The sequence below is a fragment of the Pristiophorus japonicus genome, chromosome 10, assembly GCF_044704955.1.
Source record: "Pristiophorus japonicus isolate sPriJap1 chromosome 10, sPriJap1.hap1, whole genome shotgun sequence".
Taxonomy (NCBI): domain Eukaryota; kingdom Metazoa; phylum Chordata; class Chondrichthyes; family Pristiophoridae; genus Pristiophorus; species Pristiophorus japonicus.
Genome location: NC_091986.1, coordinates 166,461,250 through 166,478,667, shown reverse-complemented (window position 1 = coordinate 166,478,667; position 17,418 = coordinate 166,461,250). Strand labels below are relative to the sequence as shown.

Sequence of the window (17,418 nt, the reverse complement as noted above, 5' to 3'; positions counted from 1 at the left end):
ACATGGCCAGCACAGTCGTGGCCACTGCACTATAAATTCTACAAGTTTCCAAGTTTGCAGAGTGGCTTTTAACAAATGATATTCCCATGGAGAGTGCAGGTAGGTGGTGATGTCTAAGAAATGTGTACAGATTACCCAGAATGAAAACAAGCTTACTGCATGAAAAAAAAATCTCCTGGAATGCTTTGCAGTCCTTTGGCATATGCCAGCTCACATATGACATATTCTAGACTTAGAAATGCAAATTTAAAAATAAATTTTAATCTCTAAAAAAACAGGGTTCTGTAGGAAAGTTATACAGATCCTCTAACTAGGATATTGAAAAATCAGATTTAGAAATTCAGAAACAATGCAAGTTTAAAAATGAACTCTTCCAGATGGGGCTTAATCAATCAATCAGGGTATTGCCACATCTTGCATTGAATGTTTTAATCTTTGAACATACTCTGCAAAATGAATTTTCACAGCAAAAAAATAGTTCAAGTAATTACAGGATGAAATGGTCACCATTATGGTTTTTCAGAAGGACATCCATTTGTCTATGGAGAGGCATCTTAGATGACAGGACAATTACATTTTCAGTTAAAAGTCTCAATTTTTAATAAAGTTTATGATAAATAAAACATTGATCAAATTCACACACACACACACCCATGTGAAATATGTTGGGTAATTTACTGCTTCAGACAATAATTCCTAAGGATTAACCATCTAAACAGTGAAAAATTAGCAAATAACTCAAATTCAAACTGAATTATACCCATTTTAATTATATGAATTAAAAAATTACAGAATCAACTACATTTCTGCTCAAAGTGACAAGATTGCAAACCTAACAAATTGTCATCTGTAAAATAAACAAAAGTTTGTCTTCTGGAGTACACAAAGTTTTTATATTTAACAAACAACATTAGAAATGGGGGGGGGGGGGGGGGAGAAAGAGATGGAAGAGAGAGGAAGGAAAATGCATAGCAAAATCAATAACCTGACATTTTAACTACTCCTCTATTTCCTTTGCCCACATAATCCTGCTCTTTGTCTGCCAATTAGTTTCAATTTGTATGGATTTTGCCCGCACTAAAAATGTGTGTCACTGTAATTTTCTTTTCACTAATTATCAAGATTAATGGATTCTGGATCCCCATGTGCATTTTTTCACCATTGGAATTTGACAGAAACATTGTGTCTTAATACGAACAGATGAAATTTTAATATGGATACACGTTTTAAGGAGACAACATTCCCTCACTATGACAAAGGTCGAACTGAGAAATCAAAACATATTTACTTATAAGTCTGTGCCAAGTAAACAATGGTTACGAAGTATCCAAAAATCTGGGTATATTAAACCACTTAACAATGGTACAACCTTCTGCTGTTCAACAGGAAATATTGTTGATGTTAAACAAAATGAACAGCCAATTCAGTTTTCAACAAATATTTGCATATTGTCTAGACCAAAGCACTTCAGCATTTATTTTGGTAAAAAATCTCTGATCTTCGGTAAAAATGACTGAATAATAGTACTGCAACCCTAATCAATATTAAATGCATTACCGACAAATCAATACATATTTGAAATAATTGTTAAGTCTTAATTGTGCATTTTTCATATCTTAGCCATATAATAAATAGCAAGGCATTTTAAATAGTGTGCAATGTAATACACTGCTATGTTTTCACACATGCACCTGGGGTTTAAGCGATCTTAACAGAAGTAATTATACAGGGAAAACTTGAACTCTGTTGGCAGTCCACCTTTGTTTAACTATCAACTTATCTATTTGCTCTTTCTTCTAAAATTGAATTCCACAATAGTGTTAAAGTCATCTGGGCCAGTCACTTGTTAGAAGGGTCTGTATTTTAGTTGTTCTGGAAACATTCAGAACAGCCTATGCAGAGCAACAGGAAGCAATACTTGTCTCTTCAAAATTTTCAGGAATGTCAGCTAATTACAGCAAGCCAAGTTTGTACTCCATCATAAGATGAGGTTCTCCCATAACTTCACTCTGAGTTGGATCTAAAAAGGAAAGAAAATGAAGTGGTAATTCTCACAAAATCTCAGATTGTCATATTGCAAAAAGTACAATAAGGATACTTCTACACATACTGTTTGATGAGTGACTAATTTTACCATAACACTATTTACAAAAATATCAAAATTCAGACATCCAGTTTGCTTTTCTGTTCAACAGATATCTTCATGTATTTATACCAATTACTGTTTTTAAAAAAAATGTAAAGCCAGGAAATTAAAATCAAACTTAGGGTTTGAGCTTAAAGCCACATTTTTATTTGCTGCATAGCTATGAATTCAGATACTAAATAAAACAGAAGAGAATATATCAAGACTTATAAAATCATTTACCATTCAATATATCTTCAAAGCCAATGCATTCATCATTTCCTTGAAGAGTTTCCAGTGCTATGTTCGAACTCATGAGGAAAGGCAAACGCTGTACCTAATTTAAAACAGTTATCTTAAGATAGTCTTTTGAAACAGATCGATAGTTGTCAACCATTCAGAAATAACGCTAAAAAAAAAACTTGCATTCATATAGTATCTTACCATGCCACTTAAAATGTCTTAAGGCATTTCATATGCAATTGCTTTTGAAGTACAGTCAGTCACTTATGTAGGCAAATTGTGCGGCAGCCATTTTATGCAAAGCTATATCCCACAAACAGCAATGTGAAAGAAGAGTTCATTTGTTGTTTTGGTGCTATTAAATCGAGGGAAGAATATTGGCCAGGTTTGGGAGAACTCGCATGCTCTTTTGCAAATAGTGTCATGGGATTTTGCAAATAGTGTCATGGGATCTTTAGCACATGCCTGAACAGGCAGTAGGGGCTTAGGTTTAATATCTAATCCAAAGAGTGATGGCCCAAATTTTGCGGTGGCAATGACGGCGAAACAGAAAGCGTTCGCCGTCATCACCCCTCTGAAACTGGCCACAACTGTAGGATTTAGAGCACACAATAAATTTGCAGTCAGTCATTCTCTGCTCCATAACAAGCTGCACTGTGGAACTCCCCATGTGCCAGCAATCAGTGAAATCACATGAACTGACTAAAACGTCCCATTTTGCACTCTAATAATCGTATTAACAACCCTATTAAACGTTAAGCCTTGTTGGAATAGGTGTAACTGTGGTTTTAATGGTGTATTGACTGCTGACCAACCATTCTGGCCCTGAAAAACTAATTTTATATTTGTGGAATGTCAAATTTCTCAATCATGATAAAATTACTAGATTTTTAATATATATATATATATATATATAAAGTTTTTGATATTTACACTTCTATTTAACCCCATGTGTATGCCCCAATCTTTTACGTTCTTTAAAAAATGTTTTAAGTGAATTGATAATGCCTTTTATTTCCTGGTTTGCTTTCTGTCAGAATTCTTCAATGTGATTGGCTGCTTAGACAGGTTGATGACATCATTTCTAATGTATGCTGGGAATCCCCTTTTGACAGCACTACAATCAAACTAAGGCAGAGAAAGCTAAAGTTTTCACCACAGAGATCGCAAGATATTTATGGACAGTTTTCTTCAAGGTCAGCGGTGATTCGCTGTCGCTTCACTGCTGACCCCAAATTCCAGGCTGATATTTATAAAGCACAAAGTGCTCTCAGTACTGCAGTGGAGTGTTAGCATAGCTTCATGTGCTCATCTACTGGGGTCAAGATTAAACCCACAACTTCTGATTGAGGTGAGAGTACTGAGCCAAGCTGAAACAGGTGGGGGGGCAGGGGATTTTCTGAGTATTCACTAGGAGTGGGAACTTCACCTGACACCAGCACATATTGAAAAATCATGGAACATATTGTCTGCAGTCTCCTATCCTTAGATTACTCTGAAAATTATCTCCAAGGTTTAAGAATTAATTTAAAACCCTTATGATCATGGATACAGCAACCTATGGTACTGGACTTGCAACCCAGAAGTTGAGGGCTCAAATACTACAATGGCAAATCGGCATCCTAGTAGTTATGGTACTGAACAAGCAACCCAGAGCAAATCGTGCAAGTAAAATCACCAAATCTGGTAATTTGCAGACTAGCACCAAAATACAATTTATAGAAACATAGAAAATAGGTGCAGGAGTAGGCCATTCGGCCCTTCAAGCCTGCACCGCCATTCAATGAGTTCATGGCTGAACAGCCACAGGTTCACCACTGAAGAAGTTTCTCCTCATCTTATGAAAGCTGCTGGATCATAAAAACTCAACTGGCTCAATGTTCTTCAGGGAAGGGAAACTCCTATACAGTCTGACCTTGATATATGAATCCAGTTCCACATTATATGATGGACTCAATGCTTGCAGGGTACCCGAAAATGGGCAATAAATACTGCTTAGTCAGTATCACCCACGTGCTGAGAAAAATGTGAATCTCCGCCCCGTATCTTTTCTGTGGGCTGTCTGATTTTAAACCAGCAATGGGAACCTGGACTGAAGTCAGGAGAGAAAGCTGCCATTTAAATATCACAGTGCTGAAAAAAAAAGAAACACCTGACAGTAGTTAATGGGAATAAATTGGAACAGTTGCTGCTGGGGGACATTGTCTTCAGCAAAATTGCGGAGATCAGATGGAGGATTTGGCCAATGTATAAAATGCCCCCTCTCCTACTTTTAAACTCAAACAGGTACAAGAATTTGTAATCTTTTACAGAAATGCATACACAAGAGTACATTGCAGTCCGTTTTTGGTGATTCCATTCCTACCTGCCTTATAAGAACATAAGAAATAGCAGGAGTAGGCCATACAGCCCCTAGAGTCTGCTCCGCCATTTAATACGATCATGGCTGATCCTATCATGGATTCTGGTCCACTTCCCTGCCTGTTCCCCATAACCCCTTATTCCCTTATCGGTTAAGAAACTGTCTATCTCTGTCTTAAATTTATTCAATGACCCAGCTTCCACAGCTCTCTGAGGCAGCAAATTCCACAGATTTACAACTCAGAAGAAATTCCTTCTCATCTCAGTTTTAAATAGGTGGCCACTTATTCTAAGATTATGCCCTCTAATTCTAGTCTCCCCCATCAGTGGAAATATCCTCTCTGCATCAACCTAGTCAAGCTCCCTCATAATATTGTACGTTTCGATAAGGTCACCTCTCATTCTTCTGAAGTCCAATGAGTAGAGGCTCAACCTTTTCTCATAAGTCAAACCCCTCATCCCTGGAATCAACCTAGTGAACCTTCTCTGAACTGCCTCCAAAGCAAGTATATCCTTTCTTAAATATAGAAACCAAAACTGTATGCAGTATTCCAGGTGTAGCTCACCAATATCCTGTATAACTGTAGCAAGACTTTCTTGCTTTTATACTCCATCCCCATTATAATAAAGGCCAAGATTCCATTGGCCTTCCTCATCACTTGCTGTACGTTTCATGCACAAGCTCCCCAGATCCCACTGTACTGCAGCACTTTACAATTTTTCTCCATTTAAATAATAACTTGGCTCTTTGATTTTTTTCTGTCAAAGTGCATAACCTCACACTTTTCAACATTATACTCCATCTGCCAAATTTTTGCCCACTCACTTAGCCTGTCTATGTCCTTTTGCAGATTTTGTGTGTCCTCCTCAATTTGTGTGCCCATCCCGGGAATCAGTTTGGTGAACCTTCGCTGCACTCCCTCAATAGCAAGCACGTCCTCCCATCTTTGTATCATCAGCAAACTTGGCTACTTTATACTCGGTCCCTTCTTCAAATTAATTTAGATTGTAAATAGTTGGGGTCCCAGCACTGATCCCTGCAGCACCCCACGAGTTACTGATTGCCAACCAGAGAATTAACCATTTATCCCGACTCTGTTTTCTCAACATAGAAAACATAGAAAATAGGCATAGGAGCAGACCATTCGGCTCTTCGAGCCTCCACAGCCATTCAATATCATGGCTGATCATGCAACCTCTGGGTGAAAAAGTTCTCCTCATCTCGGTCCTATAGGGCTTACCCCTTATCTTTAGACTGTGATCCCCGGTTCTGGATTTCCCCAACATCGGGAACATTCTTCCTGTCCAGTCCCGTCAGAATTTTATAAGTTTCCATGAGATCTCCTCTCATTCTTCTAAATTCCAGTGAGTATAAGCCTAGCTGATCCAGTCTTTCCTCACGTCAGTCCTGCCATCCCGGGAACCTCTTAGCATCCACCTCGCAGCTTAGCGTCATCTGCAAACTTGGAGATATTACACTCAATTCCTTCATCTAAATCATTAATGTATATTGTAAATAGCTGGGGTCCCAGCAGTACCCCACTAGTCACTGCCTGCTATTCTGAAAAGGACCCATTTATTCCCATTCTTTGCTTCCTGTCTGCCAACCAGTTCTCTATCCACATCAATACATTACCCCCAATACCATGTACCTTAATTTTCCACACTAATCTTGTGTGGGACCTTGTCAAAAGCCTTTTGAAAGTCCAAATACACATCCACTGGTTCTCCCTTATCCACTCTACTAGTTACATCCTCAAAAAAATTCTAGAAGATTTGTCAAGCATGATTTCCCTTTCATAAATCCATGCTGACTTGGACCAATCCTGTCACTGCTTTCCAAATGCGCTATTACATCTTTAATAATTGATTCCAACATTTTCCCCACCACTGACGTCAGGCTAACCGGTCTATAATTCCCTGTTTTCTCTCCCCCTCCTTTTTTTTAAAAAAGTGGGGTTACATGAGCTACCCTCCAATCTATTGGAACTGAACCAGACTCAATGGAATGTTGAAAAATGACCACCAATGCATATACTATTTCTAGGGCCACTTCCTTAAGTACTCTGGGACGCAGACTATCAGGCCCTGGGGATTTATCGGCCTTCAGTCCCTTCAATTTCCTTCACACCATTTCCTGACTAATAAGGATTTCCCTCAGTTCTCCCTTCTCGCTAGACCCTCAGTCCCCTAGTATTTTCGGGAGGTTATTCGTGTCTTCCTTAGTGAAGACAGAACCAAAGTATTTGTTCAATTGGTCTGCCAGTTCCTTGTTCCCCATTATGAATTCACCTGATTCTGATTGCAAGGGACCAACATTAGTCTTCACTAATCTCTTTCACTTCACATATCTATAGAAGCTTTTGCAGTCAGTTTTTATGTCCCCTGCAAGCTTATTCTCATACTCTATTTTCCCCCTCCGAATTAAACCCTCGCCCTCCTCTGCTGAATTCTAAATTTCTCCAGTCCTCTGTTAGCTGATCCTCTATCCATGCTAATATATTACCCCAACCCTGTGAACTTTTATCTTGTGCAGTAACCTTTTATGTGGCACCTTGTCAAATGCCTTCTGGAAGTCCAAATACACCACATCCACTGGTTCCCCTTTATCCACCCTGTTCGTTACATCCTCAAAGAATTTCAGCAAATTTGTCAAGCATGACTTCCCTTTCATAAATCCATGCTGACTCTGCCTGACTGAATTATGTTTTTCCAAATGTCCTGCTACTGCTTCTTTAATGGATTCCAACATTTTCCCAACCGCAGATGTTAGGCTAAGTGGTCTATAGTTTCCTGCTTTTTGTTTGCTCCTTTATTAAATAGAGGCGTTACATTTGCAGTTTTCCAATCTGCTGGGACCTCACCCAGAATCCAGGGAATTTTGGTAAATTACAACCAATGCATCCACTATCCCTGCCGCTACTTCTCTTAAGACCCGAGGATGCAAGCCATCAGGTTCAGGGGATTTATCTGCCTTTAGTCCCATTATCTTACTGAGTCAAAGAGTCACCCTCCGTTTCGGATGCCCCCAAAAGTTCATCACCATTCTCTGCCTGCTCCACAACAGCATGCAGACCGTGATCCTTACCTACGGATCCATCACAGACCCAATCCACGTCCGGACCGGGGTCAAACAGGGCTGCGTTATCGCCCCAACCCTCTTCTCAATCTTTCTCGATGCCATGCTCCACCTCGCAGTCAACAAGCTCCCCGCTGGAGTGGAACTAAACTACAGAATCAGTGGGAACCTGTTCAACCTGCGCCGTTTCCAGGCCAAGTCCAAGACCACCCCAACCTCTGTCGTTGAGCTACAGTATGCAGACGACGCCTGCGTCTACGCACATAGAGGCTGAACTCCAGCATATAGTCGACTTATTTACTGAGGCATACGAAAGCATGGGTCTTACGCTAAATATCCGTAAGACAAAGGTCCTCCACCAGTCTGTCCTTGCAACACAGCACTGTCCCTCAGTCATCAAGATCCACGGCACGGCCCTGGACACAGTGGACCACGTCCCATATCTCGGGAGCCTCCTATCAACAAGAGCAGGCATTGACGACGAGATCCAACACCGCCTCCAGTGCACCAGTGCAGCCTTCAGCCGCCTCAGGAAAAAAAAAAAAAGTGTTTGAAGACCAGGCCCTCAAAACTGCCAAAGCTCAGTCTACAGGGCTGTAATAATACTCACCCTCCTGTATGGCTCAAAGAAATGGACCATGTAGAGCAGACACCTCAAGTCGCTGGAAAAATATCACCAACGATGTCTCCGCAAGATCCTACAAATCCCTTGGGAGGACAGACGCACCAACATCAGCTTCCTCGTCCAGGCTAACATCCCCAGCATTGAAGCACTGACCACATTCGATCAGCTCTGCTGGGCAGGCCACATAGTTCGCATGCCAGACACGAGACTCCCAAAGCAAGTGCTCTACTCAGAGCTCCTTCACAGCAAATGAGTCAAGGGTGGGCAGCGGCAACGTTACAAGGACACCCTCAAAGCCTCCCTGATAAAATGCGAGATCCCTATTGACACCTGGGAGTCCCTGGCCAAAGACCGCCCTAAGTGGAGGAAGTGCATCCAGGAGGGCGCTGAGCACAGAGTCTCAACGCTGAGAGCATGCAGAAATCAAGCCCAGCCAGCGGAAAGAGCGAGCGGCAAACCAGTCCCACCCACCCCTTCCCTCAACGACTATCTGTCCCACATGTGAAAGTCTGTGGCTCTCATATTGGACTGTTAAGCCACCAAAGAACTCACTTCAGGAATGGAAGCAAGTCTTCCTCAATTCTGAGGGACTGCCTATGACGATGATATCTTACGGAGTACCACCTCCTTAGTGATCGTGTTAAGTTCCTCCCCCCCTATAGCCCCTTGACTATCCACTGTTGGGATATTGTTAGTGTCCTTTACCGTAAAGACTGATACAAAATATTTGTTCAGAGTTTTGGCCATCTCCATGTTCCCCTTTACTAATTCCCTGGTCTTGTCCTCTAAGAAACCAACATTCATTTTAGCCACTCTTTGCTTTTTTTATATACCTATAGAAACTCTTGCCATCTGTTTTTATATTTCATGCTAGTTTACTTTCATAATCTATCTTCCCTTTCTTAATCATTTTTTGAGTCATTCTTTGCTGGCTTTTAAAAGCTTCCCAATCTTCTGTCCTCCCACTAGTTTTGGCCACTTTGTATGCCCTTGTTTTTAATTGGATACCGTCCTTTATTTCTTTAGTTAGCCACAGATGGCTATTTTTTCTTTTACACCCTTTCCTCCACAATGGAACGTATTTTTCTTGAGTTGTGAAATATCTCTTTAAATGTACACCACTGTTCACCAACCACCCTACACTTTAATCTATTTTCCCAGTCCACTTTAGCCAACTCCGCCCTCATACCTTTGTCATTTCCTTTATTTAAGCTTAGTACGCTGGTTTGAGATCCAACTTTCTCACCCTCCATCTGAATTTGAAATTCAACCATTCATTCCAAGGGGATCCTTTACTAGGAGATTGTTTATTAATCCTGTCTCATTGCGCAGGACCAGATCTAATGGCCTGCCCCCTGGTTGGTTCTATTACATACCACTCAAGGAACCAGTCCCTTATGCGCTCTATGAACTGTGCCTCAAGGCTACCCAGACCAATTTGATTTGTCCAAGCAATGTGGAGGTTAAAATCACCCATGATTATTGCTGTGCCCTTTTTAGAAGCCCCCACTATTTCCTGGTTTATACTCCGACAGAGTTGTTATTGTTAGGGGGCCTATAGACTTCGCCTAGGAGCAGCGTGGAGGCCCCGACCTGGTGACGATAACACCAGTGGCAGGTCGGGGCCATGAAAGGAGCGACGAGCAGCGGTCTGGGAGCAGCATGGAGGCATGCCACTTCAGGGAGAGCACGAGCTGCGATGGCAGTGAAGAGTGACATCAAGGTCCACGTCAGTGATTGGAGCGTGGGCAGGTACAGCAGGAGCGGCGAGAGTTTGTAGAGGGACATGATCGGGGTCTAGGAGAGGCGTGAGTCCGGGGCCAGGGGCCCAGGGACAGCCCACTCTGCGATGTGTGCGCGCAGTAGGTCCATGCAGCAGAGCTGGTCTCCAGTCATCTTGGGTAATCCTTGCCACTGGACCAAGGTCAAGCCCGTGTGGTGGCTAGTGTGCAATGGCCACCACACGTTAAAAAAGTCCACGCACAAGCATCTTCCATCCTTCAGGATGTAGCTCAGGACCTGGAACTTTAGGTCCTTCATTTGAACTTACCTTTTTTGGCATGGAAGCAAGTCATCCTCGTTTCGAGGGACTGCCTATGGAGGAGGATGATAGATTACGCCCACCAGTGACTTTTTCCCATTATTCCTCATCTCCACCCAAACTGTTTCAACATCCTGATCATTTGAGCCAATATCATTTCTCACTATTGCAGTGATTCCATCCTTTATCAACAGAGCTACCCCACCTCCTTTTCCTTTGTTTGTCTGTCTTTCCAGATTATCAAATATCCCAGACTATTTAGTTCCCAGTCCTGGTCACCTTGCAACCACATCTCTAATAGCGAACAGATCATACCCATTTGTATCTATTTGTGCCATCAACTCTTCTATTTTGTTATGAATGCTACGTGCATTTACACAAAGAGCCTTTAAATTTGTTTTTTTAAACCCTTTTTTCCTGCTTATTTCCTCTCTCCTTCAAACTCACTTTATTTTTGCTTTCTAATTCCAGCTTTACTCCCCTCCCTACTGAATCTATTTTCAGGTTCCTCCCGCTATTCACATATTCTGGGTCTTGTAAATGTCTTTATTTCACTCATATGCCTTCTACTGTCCTGTCAATATTACTTCAATCATTTAACCACCTTCTATTTTCCACTTAAGCACTGTTTCCTCTCTCCCCTTTTAAAAAGGTACTGTTCATTTGTATCGTTTACAGTTCTGATGAAGGTTTCACATCCAAAACATCAACTCGGCTGTTCTCTCCATATATGCTGACTGATCTGTTGAGTGTTCAGTATTTTCTGTATTTGCTCCACACCGTATCTACATTAAATTTGCTATGTATATCACACACTCCTCATTCATGAAGCAGATACACACTACCAGCATCAGCTGGAGCTACATAAGCTCCAAAAACTATAAATCCCCATAACTTAATTAATGCATGAAGGAAAATTCACTTTATCCTGACTTTGCATGGGCAAAGCTATAGGAGATTCACGAGTAACCAATAAGTGTCTTATTAGCAAGGTGGACAATTATATGAACCTTGGAGAAACAGGAGTCAGTAAAAACAGGTCTGCAGCTGATCTCAATCATTAGCAATACACACATAAGCTTGTATACACAAACTGCAGCTGAATTTGCACATACCCAGTATAAAATATATAGTACAACGCTTTCAATGTGCATGGTTGCAGAAAGTATACACAAATTAACCGCTCCATGTACTGTTCATATACATCAAAAAAAATTAACAATGCAATTATTTTTTATTACTGAAAGTATCCAAACAAACCAGCTTACCTGCTTCACTGCTTTGTATTCCATTTGCAACCTTAGTGGAGCATGTAGTCCTTGAATATTTCTCAATGTAGCAAAATTCATTTTATTTTGATTAAGCTGAAACTGAATACACAAAATATATATTAATTTCTATGAAACTGCTGAGAAATGAAAATCACGACTCATGGCATTCATCCAATTGTCTTCTCTCCTGCTTGCAAATATGGCATATCTACATTTTGTTTCCAAGCTAATCACATAGAAATAAAGTCCGTTAAGCCATATAACATGCATACATACCAGTCAGTCTCCAACCTCATTGCACATGGGTAGTGAAGACCAAGTGTAGTGTTCAGGTCAAGGAAAGTTAAAAAGCAGGAGAATAATTAAACCCAGGTGCATAAGGACCAAAGGAGGAGCAACGGTGAACAGGTAAGAGGCACAGGAGATGAGAAGAGCAGGCTTATCTTTGCACCCCATTAAGTTTTGCATTTCTGCTTAGTTGGGTGGGATATAACTTATTATCCACCACCAGGCAGAGACCTTCTTTCAAAGGTGGGGAGACGTTAGGACAATTCTTCCAGCTACCAGATCATGTGGCAACACTGCAGAGGTAGCTAATTCCAATGAGACTAGCTTGATCCGAGCAATGAATTGCTGGGACTGGGGTAGAAGTTTGTTGCACTATCTTCTGCATTTAGTGAGCTAGGCTCCACAATGGACTGTGTTTGAGTGTCACAGAGACCTATCTAGCAAAAGGACAGTGTTTCAGTTCTGTAGAAGATACTGATCTGGGGAAGTGAGAATAGATGTTCTGGTGATTCGTGGCAGGTATTCAAACGAGTATGAGAGCCGATCTTAAACACCAAGTTCAGATGCACATGATTAGTTGGCTCAGATGGTTTGTTAGTTTGGCCACAAAATGACACTTTCGGTGCTGCGAGGAAAATCAGCTCCAGATTTTCTTCAGGGATGACAAAACTCTAACCAAAAATAACATCCCATATTTTCCCCTGCAGAGGAGTCAGCATGGAGTCTCATCACAATGCCACTGGGTGGCAGCACAGTGTGTCACATTGAGGATGAAAGGCAAGTCCAACATAATGAATTCTTCCCAATAAACTAATCTCACTGTGAATCTTTTTATTGGAGCCATTTTCTTTTCTCCAGCAGCCATGTTTTAATTCATCCTCTGACAACTTGATTCCGTTTCTTAATCCTCTCTCAGGTTCCGTCGCTGACCTTTGATTAGAGTTTTCTAACTTTTCCTTTCTGTCTCTTTTTTTCTCTCACTCTTAATCCAATCTTTCTTTCCCCCTCTTTATTTCTCTTTCTGTATCTAATTTGACTTTAATTCACACTATTTACTGCAGGTAAATGTTGACAATTTTCCAACAGACATGATAGGACAGGACCTTTCAATATATTTTGTAAAGAAATGTTGCAACCCACTGAATATAAATATATATATATAATTTACACATATGAAGTTTTTATCAAGACAGTAACAGACAACAGCCATTCAGATACTTAAAAACTTCTCACAATGGGCAGCTCTTACACACGCACACTTCTAGTAAGGATTTTTTTTTAAAAAAGGGTATTGCTCTAGCAGAAATCATAAATGATTTTTCCTTTCCTAAAAAAGGACACTGCTGCCAATTCTAGCAACCCCAACTGAGATGAGCTAACAAGCTTAATCAGGGATTAAATCTGGAACCTTCCTGGTGTACATCTGAGACACAGTCTTTACTTCTTATCTTCTACAGGTATATAAAAAGGAAACGAGTAGCTAAAGTAAACATTGGTCCCTTAAGAGGATGAGACTGGGGAATTAATAATGGGTAACAGGGAAATGGTGGAGACTTTGAACAAATATTTTGTATCGCTCTTCATGGTAGATGACACTAAAAACATCCCAATAACTGATAATCAAGGAATTAGTGGGGGTGGGGAAGACTTAAAACAATCACCATCAGAGATAAAGTACTAGGCAAACTAATGGGACTAAAGGTGGACAAGTCCCCTGGACCTGATGGCCAGCATCCTAGGGTCTTAAGAGAAGTGGTGCAGATAGTGGATTCATGGGTTGTAATCTACCAAAATTCCCTGGATTCTGGAGAGATCCGAGCAGACTGGAAAACCGCAAATGTAACGCCCCTATTTAAGAGAGGGAGACGGAAAGCAGTTAGCCCAACATCTATCATTGGGAAAATGCTAGAGTCCATCATTAAGGAATAGTAGGACATTTAGAAAATCAAAATGCAGTCAAGCAGTCAGCATGGTTTTATGAAGGGGAAATCATGTTTGACAAATTTGCTGGAGTTCTTTGAGGATGTAGCGAGCAGGGTGGATAAAGGGGAACCAGTAGATGGTGTGTATTTGGATTTCCAGAAAGCATTCGATAAGGTGCCACATAAAAGGTTACTGCACAAGATAAGAGCTCACAGGGTTGACGGTAATATATTACCGTGGATAGATGATTGTTTTCTATTAGTTAGCCAGTCAGGATAAATGGGTCATTTTCAGGTTGGCAAACTAACTAGTGGGGTGCCATATGGATCAGTGCTGGGGCCTCCACTATTTACAATTTGTATTCATGGTTTGGATGAAGGGACTGAGTGTAACATAGCCAAATTTGCTGATGATACAAAGGTAGGTGGGAAAGCAAGTTATGAAGAGACTAAGGAATACAAAGGGATATAGATAGGCTCGGCGAGTGGGAAAATGTGAGGTTATCCATTTTGGTAGGAAGAATAAAAAAGCAAATTACTATTTAAATGGCGAGAGATTGCAAAGTGCTGCAGTACAGAGAGATCTGGGGGTTCTTGTGCATAAAACACAAAAAGCATGCAGGTACAGCAAATAATCAAGACGACAAATGGAATGTTGGCCTTTATTGCAAGGGGATAGAAGTATTAAAGCAGGGAAGTTCTGCTCCAACTGCACAGGGCGTTGGCAAGACTACACCTGGTCTCATTTAAGGAAGGATGTACTTACATTGGAGGCAGTTCAGAGAAGGTTCACAGGGTTGATTCCTGAGATGATGGGGTTGTCATATGAAGAAAGGTTGAGCAGGTTGGACCCTATACTCATTGGAGTTTAGAAGAATGAGAGGCGATCTTACTGAAACATACAAGATTCTGAGGGGGCTTGACAGAGTAGATGCTGAGAGGATGTTTCCCCTTCTGGTGGAATCTAGAACTCGGGGGCATAGTTTCAGAATAAGGGGTCGCCCATTTAAGACAGAGATGAGGAGGAATTTCTTCTTAGAGGGTCGTGAATCTTTGGCATTCTCTACCCCAGAGCACTGTGGAGGCTGGGTCACTGAATATATTTAGGGTGGAGATAGACAGATTTTTGAATGATAAGGGAGTTAAGGGTTATGGGGGGCAGACAGGGAAGTGGGGTTGAGGCCAGGATCAGATCAGCCATGATTTTATTGAATGGCGGAGCAGGCTCGAGGGGCCAAATGGCCTACTCCTGCTCCTATTTCTTATGTAATGATGAACATGCAGTCATCACCCTCAACATTATTCTGATCAAAGTTCACCGATAGAAAGACGAAATGCAGAGTTTCTATTTAATAAGACTGGAATTTTACATCATTGAATTTCAAGCAAACACCCTTCGTCGGAGGAGCAGCGGCCAGAGGAGCAGTCGCGGCCAATAAAGGCCCAGCTGCAGTCCGGGGTCGGCGGCAGTTCGGGAGCAGTGGCCGGAGGAGTAGCGGTGCCTATAAAGGCCCAGCGCCAGTCCGGGGTCGGCGGCAGTTCGGGAGCAGCTAGCTGCAGCAGGGTCAAGTAAGAAAGAAGTAAAAAGTAATCGAAAGGTGGCGTCACAATCAAGAGGGTAAGTGATTGGTTGCGTGGAGAGTAGTTTTCTTTTTCTTAATCTTTTTTCTTGTCATCATCAGTTGGTAATCTTTGGCATTGTTGCCAAATTAAGTAATTTAAGGGTTAAGTCATGGCAGGAGAGCCCATACCCATGTCATGCTCCTCCTGTACTATGTGGGAAATCAGGGACACTGCCAGTGACCTTGGCGACTACATGTGCAGGAAGTTCCAGCTGCAGCTCCTGACAGACCACATTACGGCACTGGAGCTGCGCATGGATTCACCCTGGAGCATCCGCGATGCTGAGGATGTCGTGAATAGCACTTTTAGTGAGTTGGTCACACCGCAGGTAAAGGTTACACAAGCAGATAGGGAATGGGTGACCATCAGTAAGAGCAGTGGAAGGAAGGTAGTGCAGGGGTCCCCTGTGGGCATCTCCCTCCAAAACAGATACACTACCTTGGGTACTGTTGAGGGAGATGGCTCATCAGGGGAAGGCAGCAGCAGCCAAGTCCATGGCACCAGGGGTGGCTCTGCTGCACAGGAGGGCAGGAAAAGGAGTGGGAGAGCTAATGATAGGGGATTCGATTGTAAGAGGAATAGATAGGCGTTTCTGCGGCCGCAAACGAGACTCCAGGATGGTATGTTGCCTCCCTGGTGCAAGGGTCAAGGATGTCTTGGAGCGGCTGCAGCACATTCTGGAGGGGGAGGGTGAACAGACAGATGTCGTGGTACATATAGGTACCAACGATATAGGTAAAAAAAACAGGATGAGGTCCTACAGCTGAATTTAGGGAGCTAGGAGTTAAATTAAAAAGTAGGACCTCAAAGGTAGTAATTTTAGGAATGCTACCAGTGCCACGTGCTAGTCAGAGCAGGAATTGCAGGATAGCTCAGCTAAATACGTGGCTTGAGGAATGGTGCAAGGGGGAGGGATTCAAATTCCTGGGACATTGGAACCGGTTCTGGGGGAGGTGGGATCAGTACAAACCGGACAGTCTGCACCTGGGCAGGACCAGAACCAATGACCTAGGGGAAGTGTTTGCTAATGCTGCTGGGGAGGGGTTAAACTAATATGGCAGGGAGATTGGAAACTATGCAGGGAGGCCGAGGGAAGTAAAAAGAGGACAGAAGCAAAAGGTAGGAAGGAGAAAAGCAAGAGTGGAGGGCAGAGAAATCAAGGGCAAAAATCAAAAAGGGCCACATTACAACATAATTCTAAAAGGACAAGGTGTTTAAAAAAAAAAACAAGCCTGAAGGCTCTGAGTCTCAATGCGAGGAACAATCGTAATAAGGTGGATGAATTGACTGCTCAGATAGCTGTTAACGGATATGATGTAATTGTGATTACGGAGACATGGCTCCAAGGTAACCAAGACTGGGAACAACATCCAGGGGTATTCAATATTCAGCAAGGACAGACAGGAAGGAAAGGAGGTGGGGTAGCATTACTGGTTAAAGAGGAGATTAACGCAATAGTAAGGAAGGACATTAGCATGGATGATGTGGAATCGATATGGGTAGAGCTGCGAAACACCAAAGGGCAGAAAACATTAGTTTACAGACCACCAAACAGTAGTAGGGAGGTTGGGGATGGCATCAAACAGGAAATTAGGGACGCATGCAATAAGGGTACAGCAGGCATCATGGGTGACTTTAATCTGCATATAGATTGGGCTAACCAAACTGGTAGCAATACTATGGAGGAGGATTTCCCGGAGTGTATAAGGGATGGTTTTCTAGACCAATATGTCGAGGAACCAACAAAAGAACAGGCCATCCAAGACGGGGTCTTGTGCAACGAGAGGATTAATTAGCAATCTGGTCCCCAATCTTGGGGAAGAGTGACCATAATATGGTA

The 17,418-nt window shown here is 42.0% G+C and overlaps 1 protein-coding gene across 1 annotated transcript in view; it reads right to left on the bottom strand.

Moving 5' to 3' along the window:
• Positions 1–743: 743 nt before the first annotated feature.
• Positions 744–17,418, bottom strand: part of pomp (proteasome maturation protein) — a 30,066-nt gene continuing 13,391 nt past the window's right edge. Inside the window, exons 4-6 of the mRNA XM_070892296.1 lie at positions 11,743–11,844; positions 2,369–2,462; positions 744–2,020 (exon numbers count right to left, since the gene is read on the bottom strand). Coding sequence (XP_070748397.1) covers positions 1,953–2,020; positions 2,369–2,462; positions 11,743–11,844 — 264 coding nt within the window. The 3' untranslated portion in view covers positions 744–1,952. The remainder of the gene's footprint in view (positions 2,021–2,368; positions 2,463–11,742; positions 11,845–17,418) is intronic.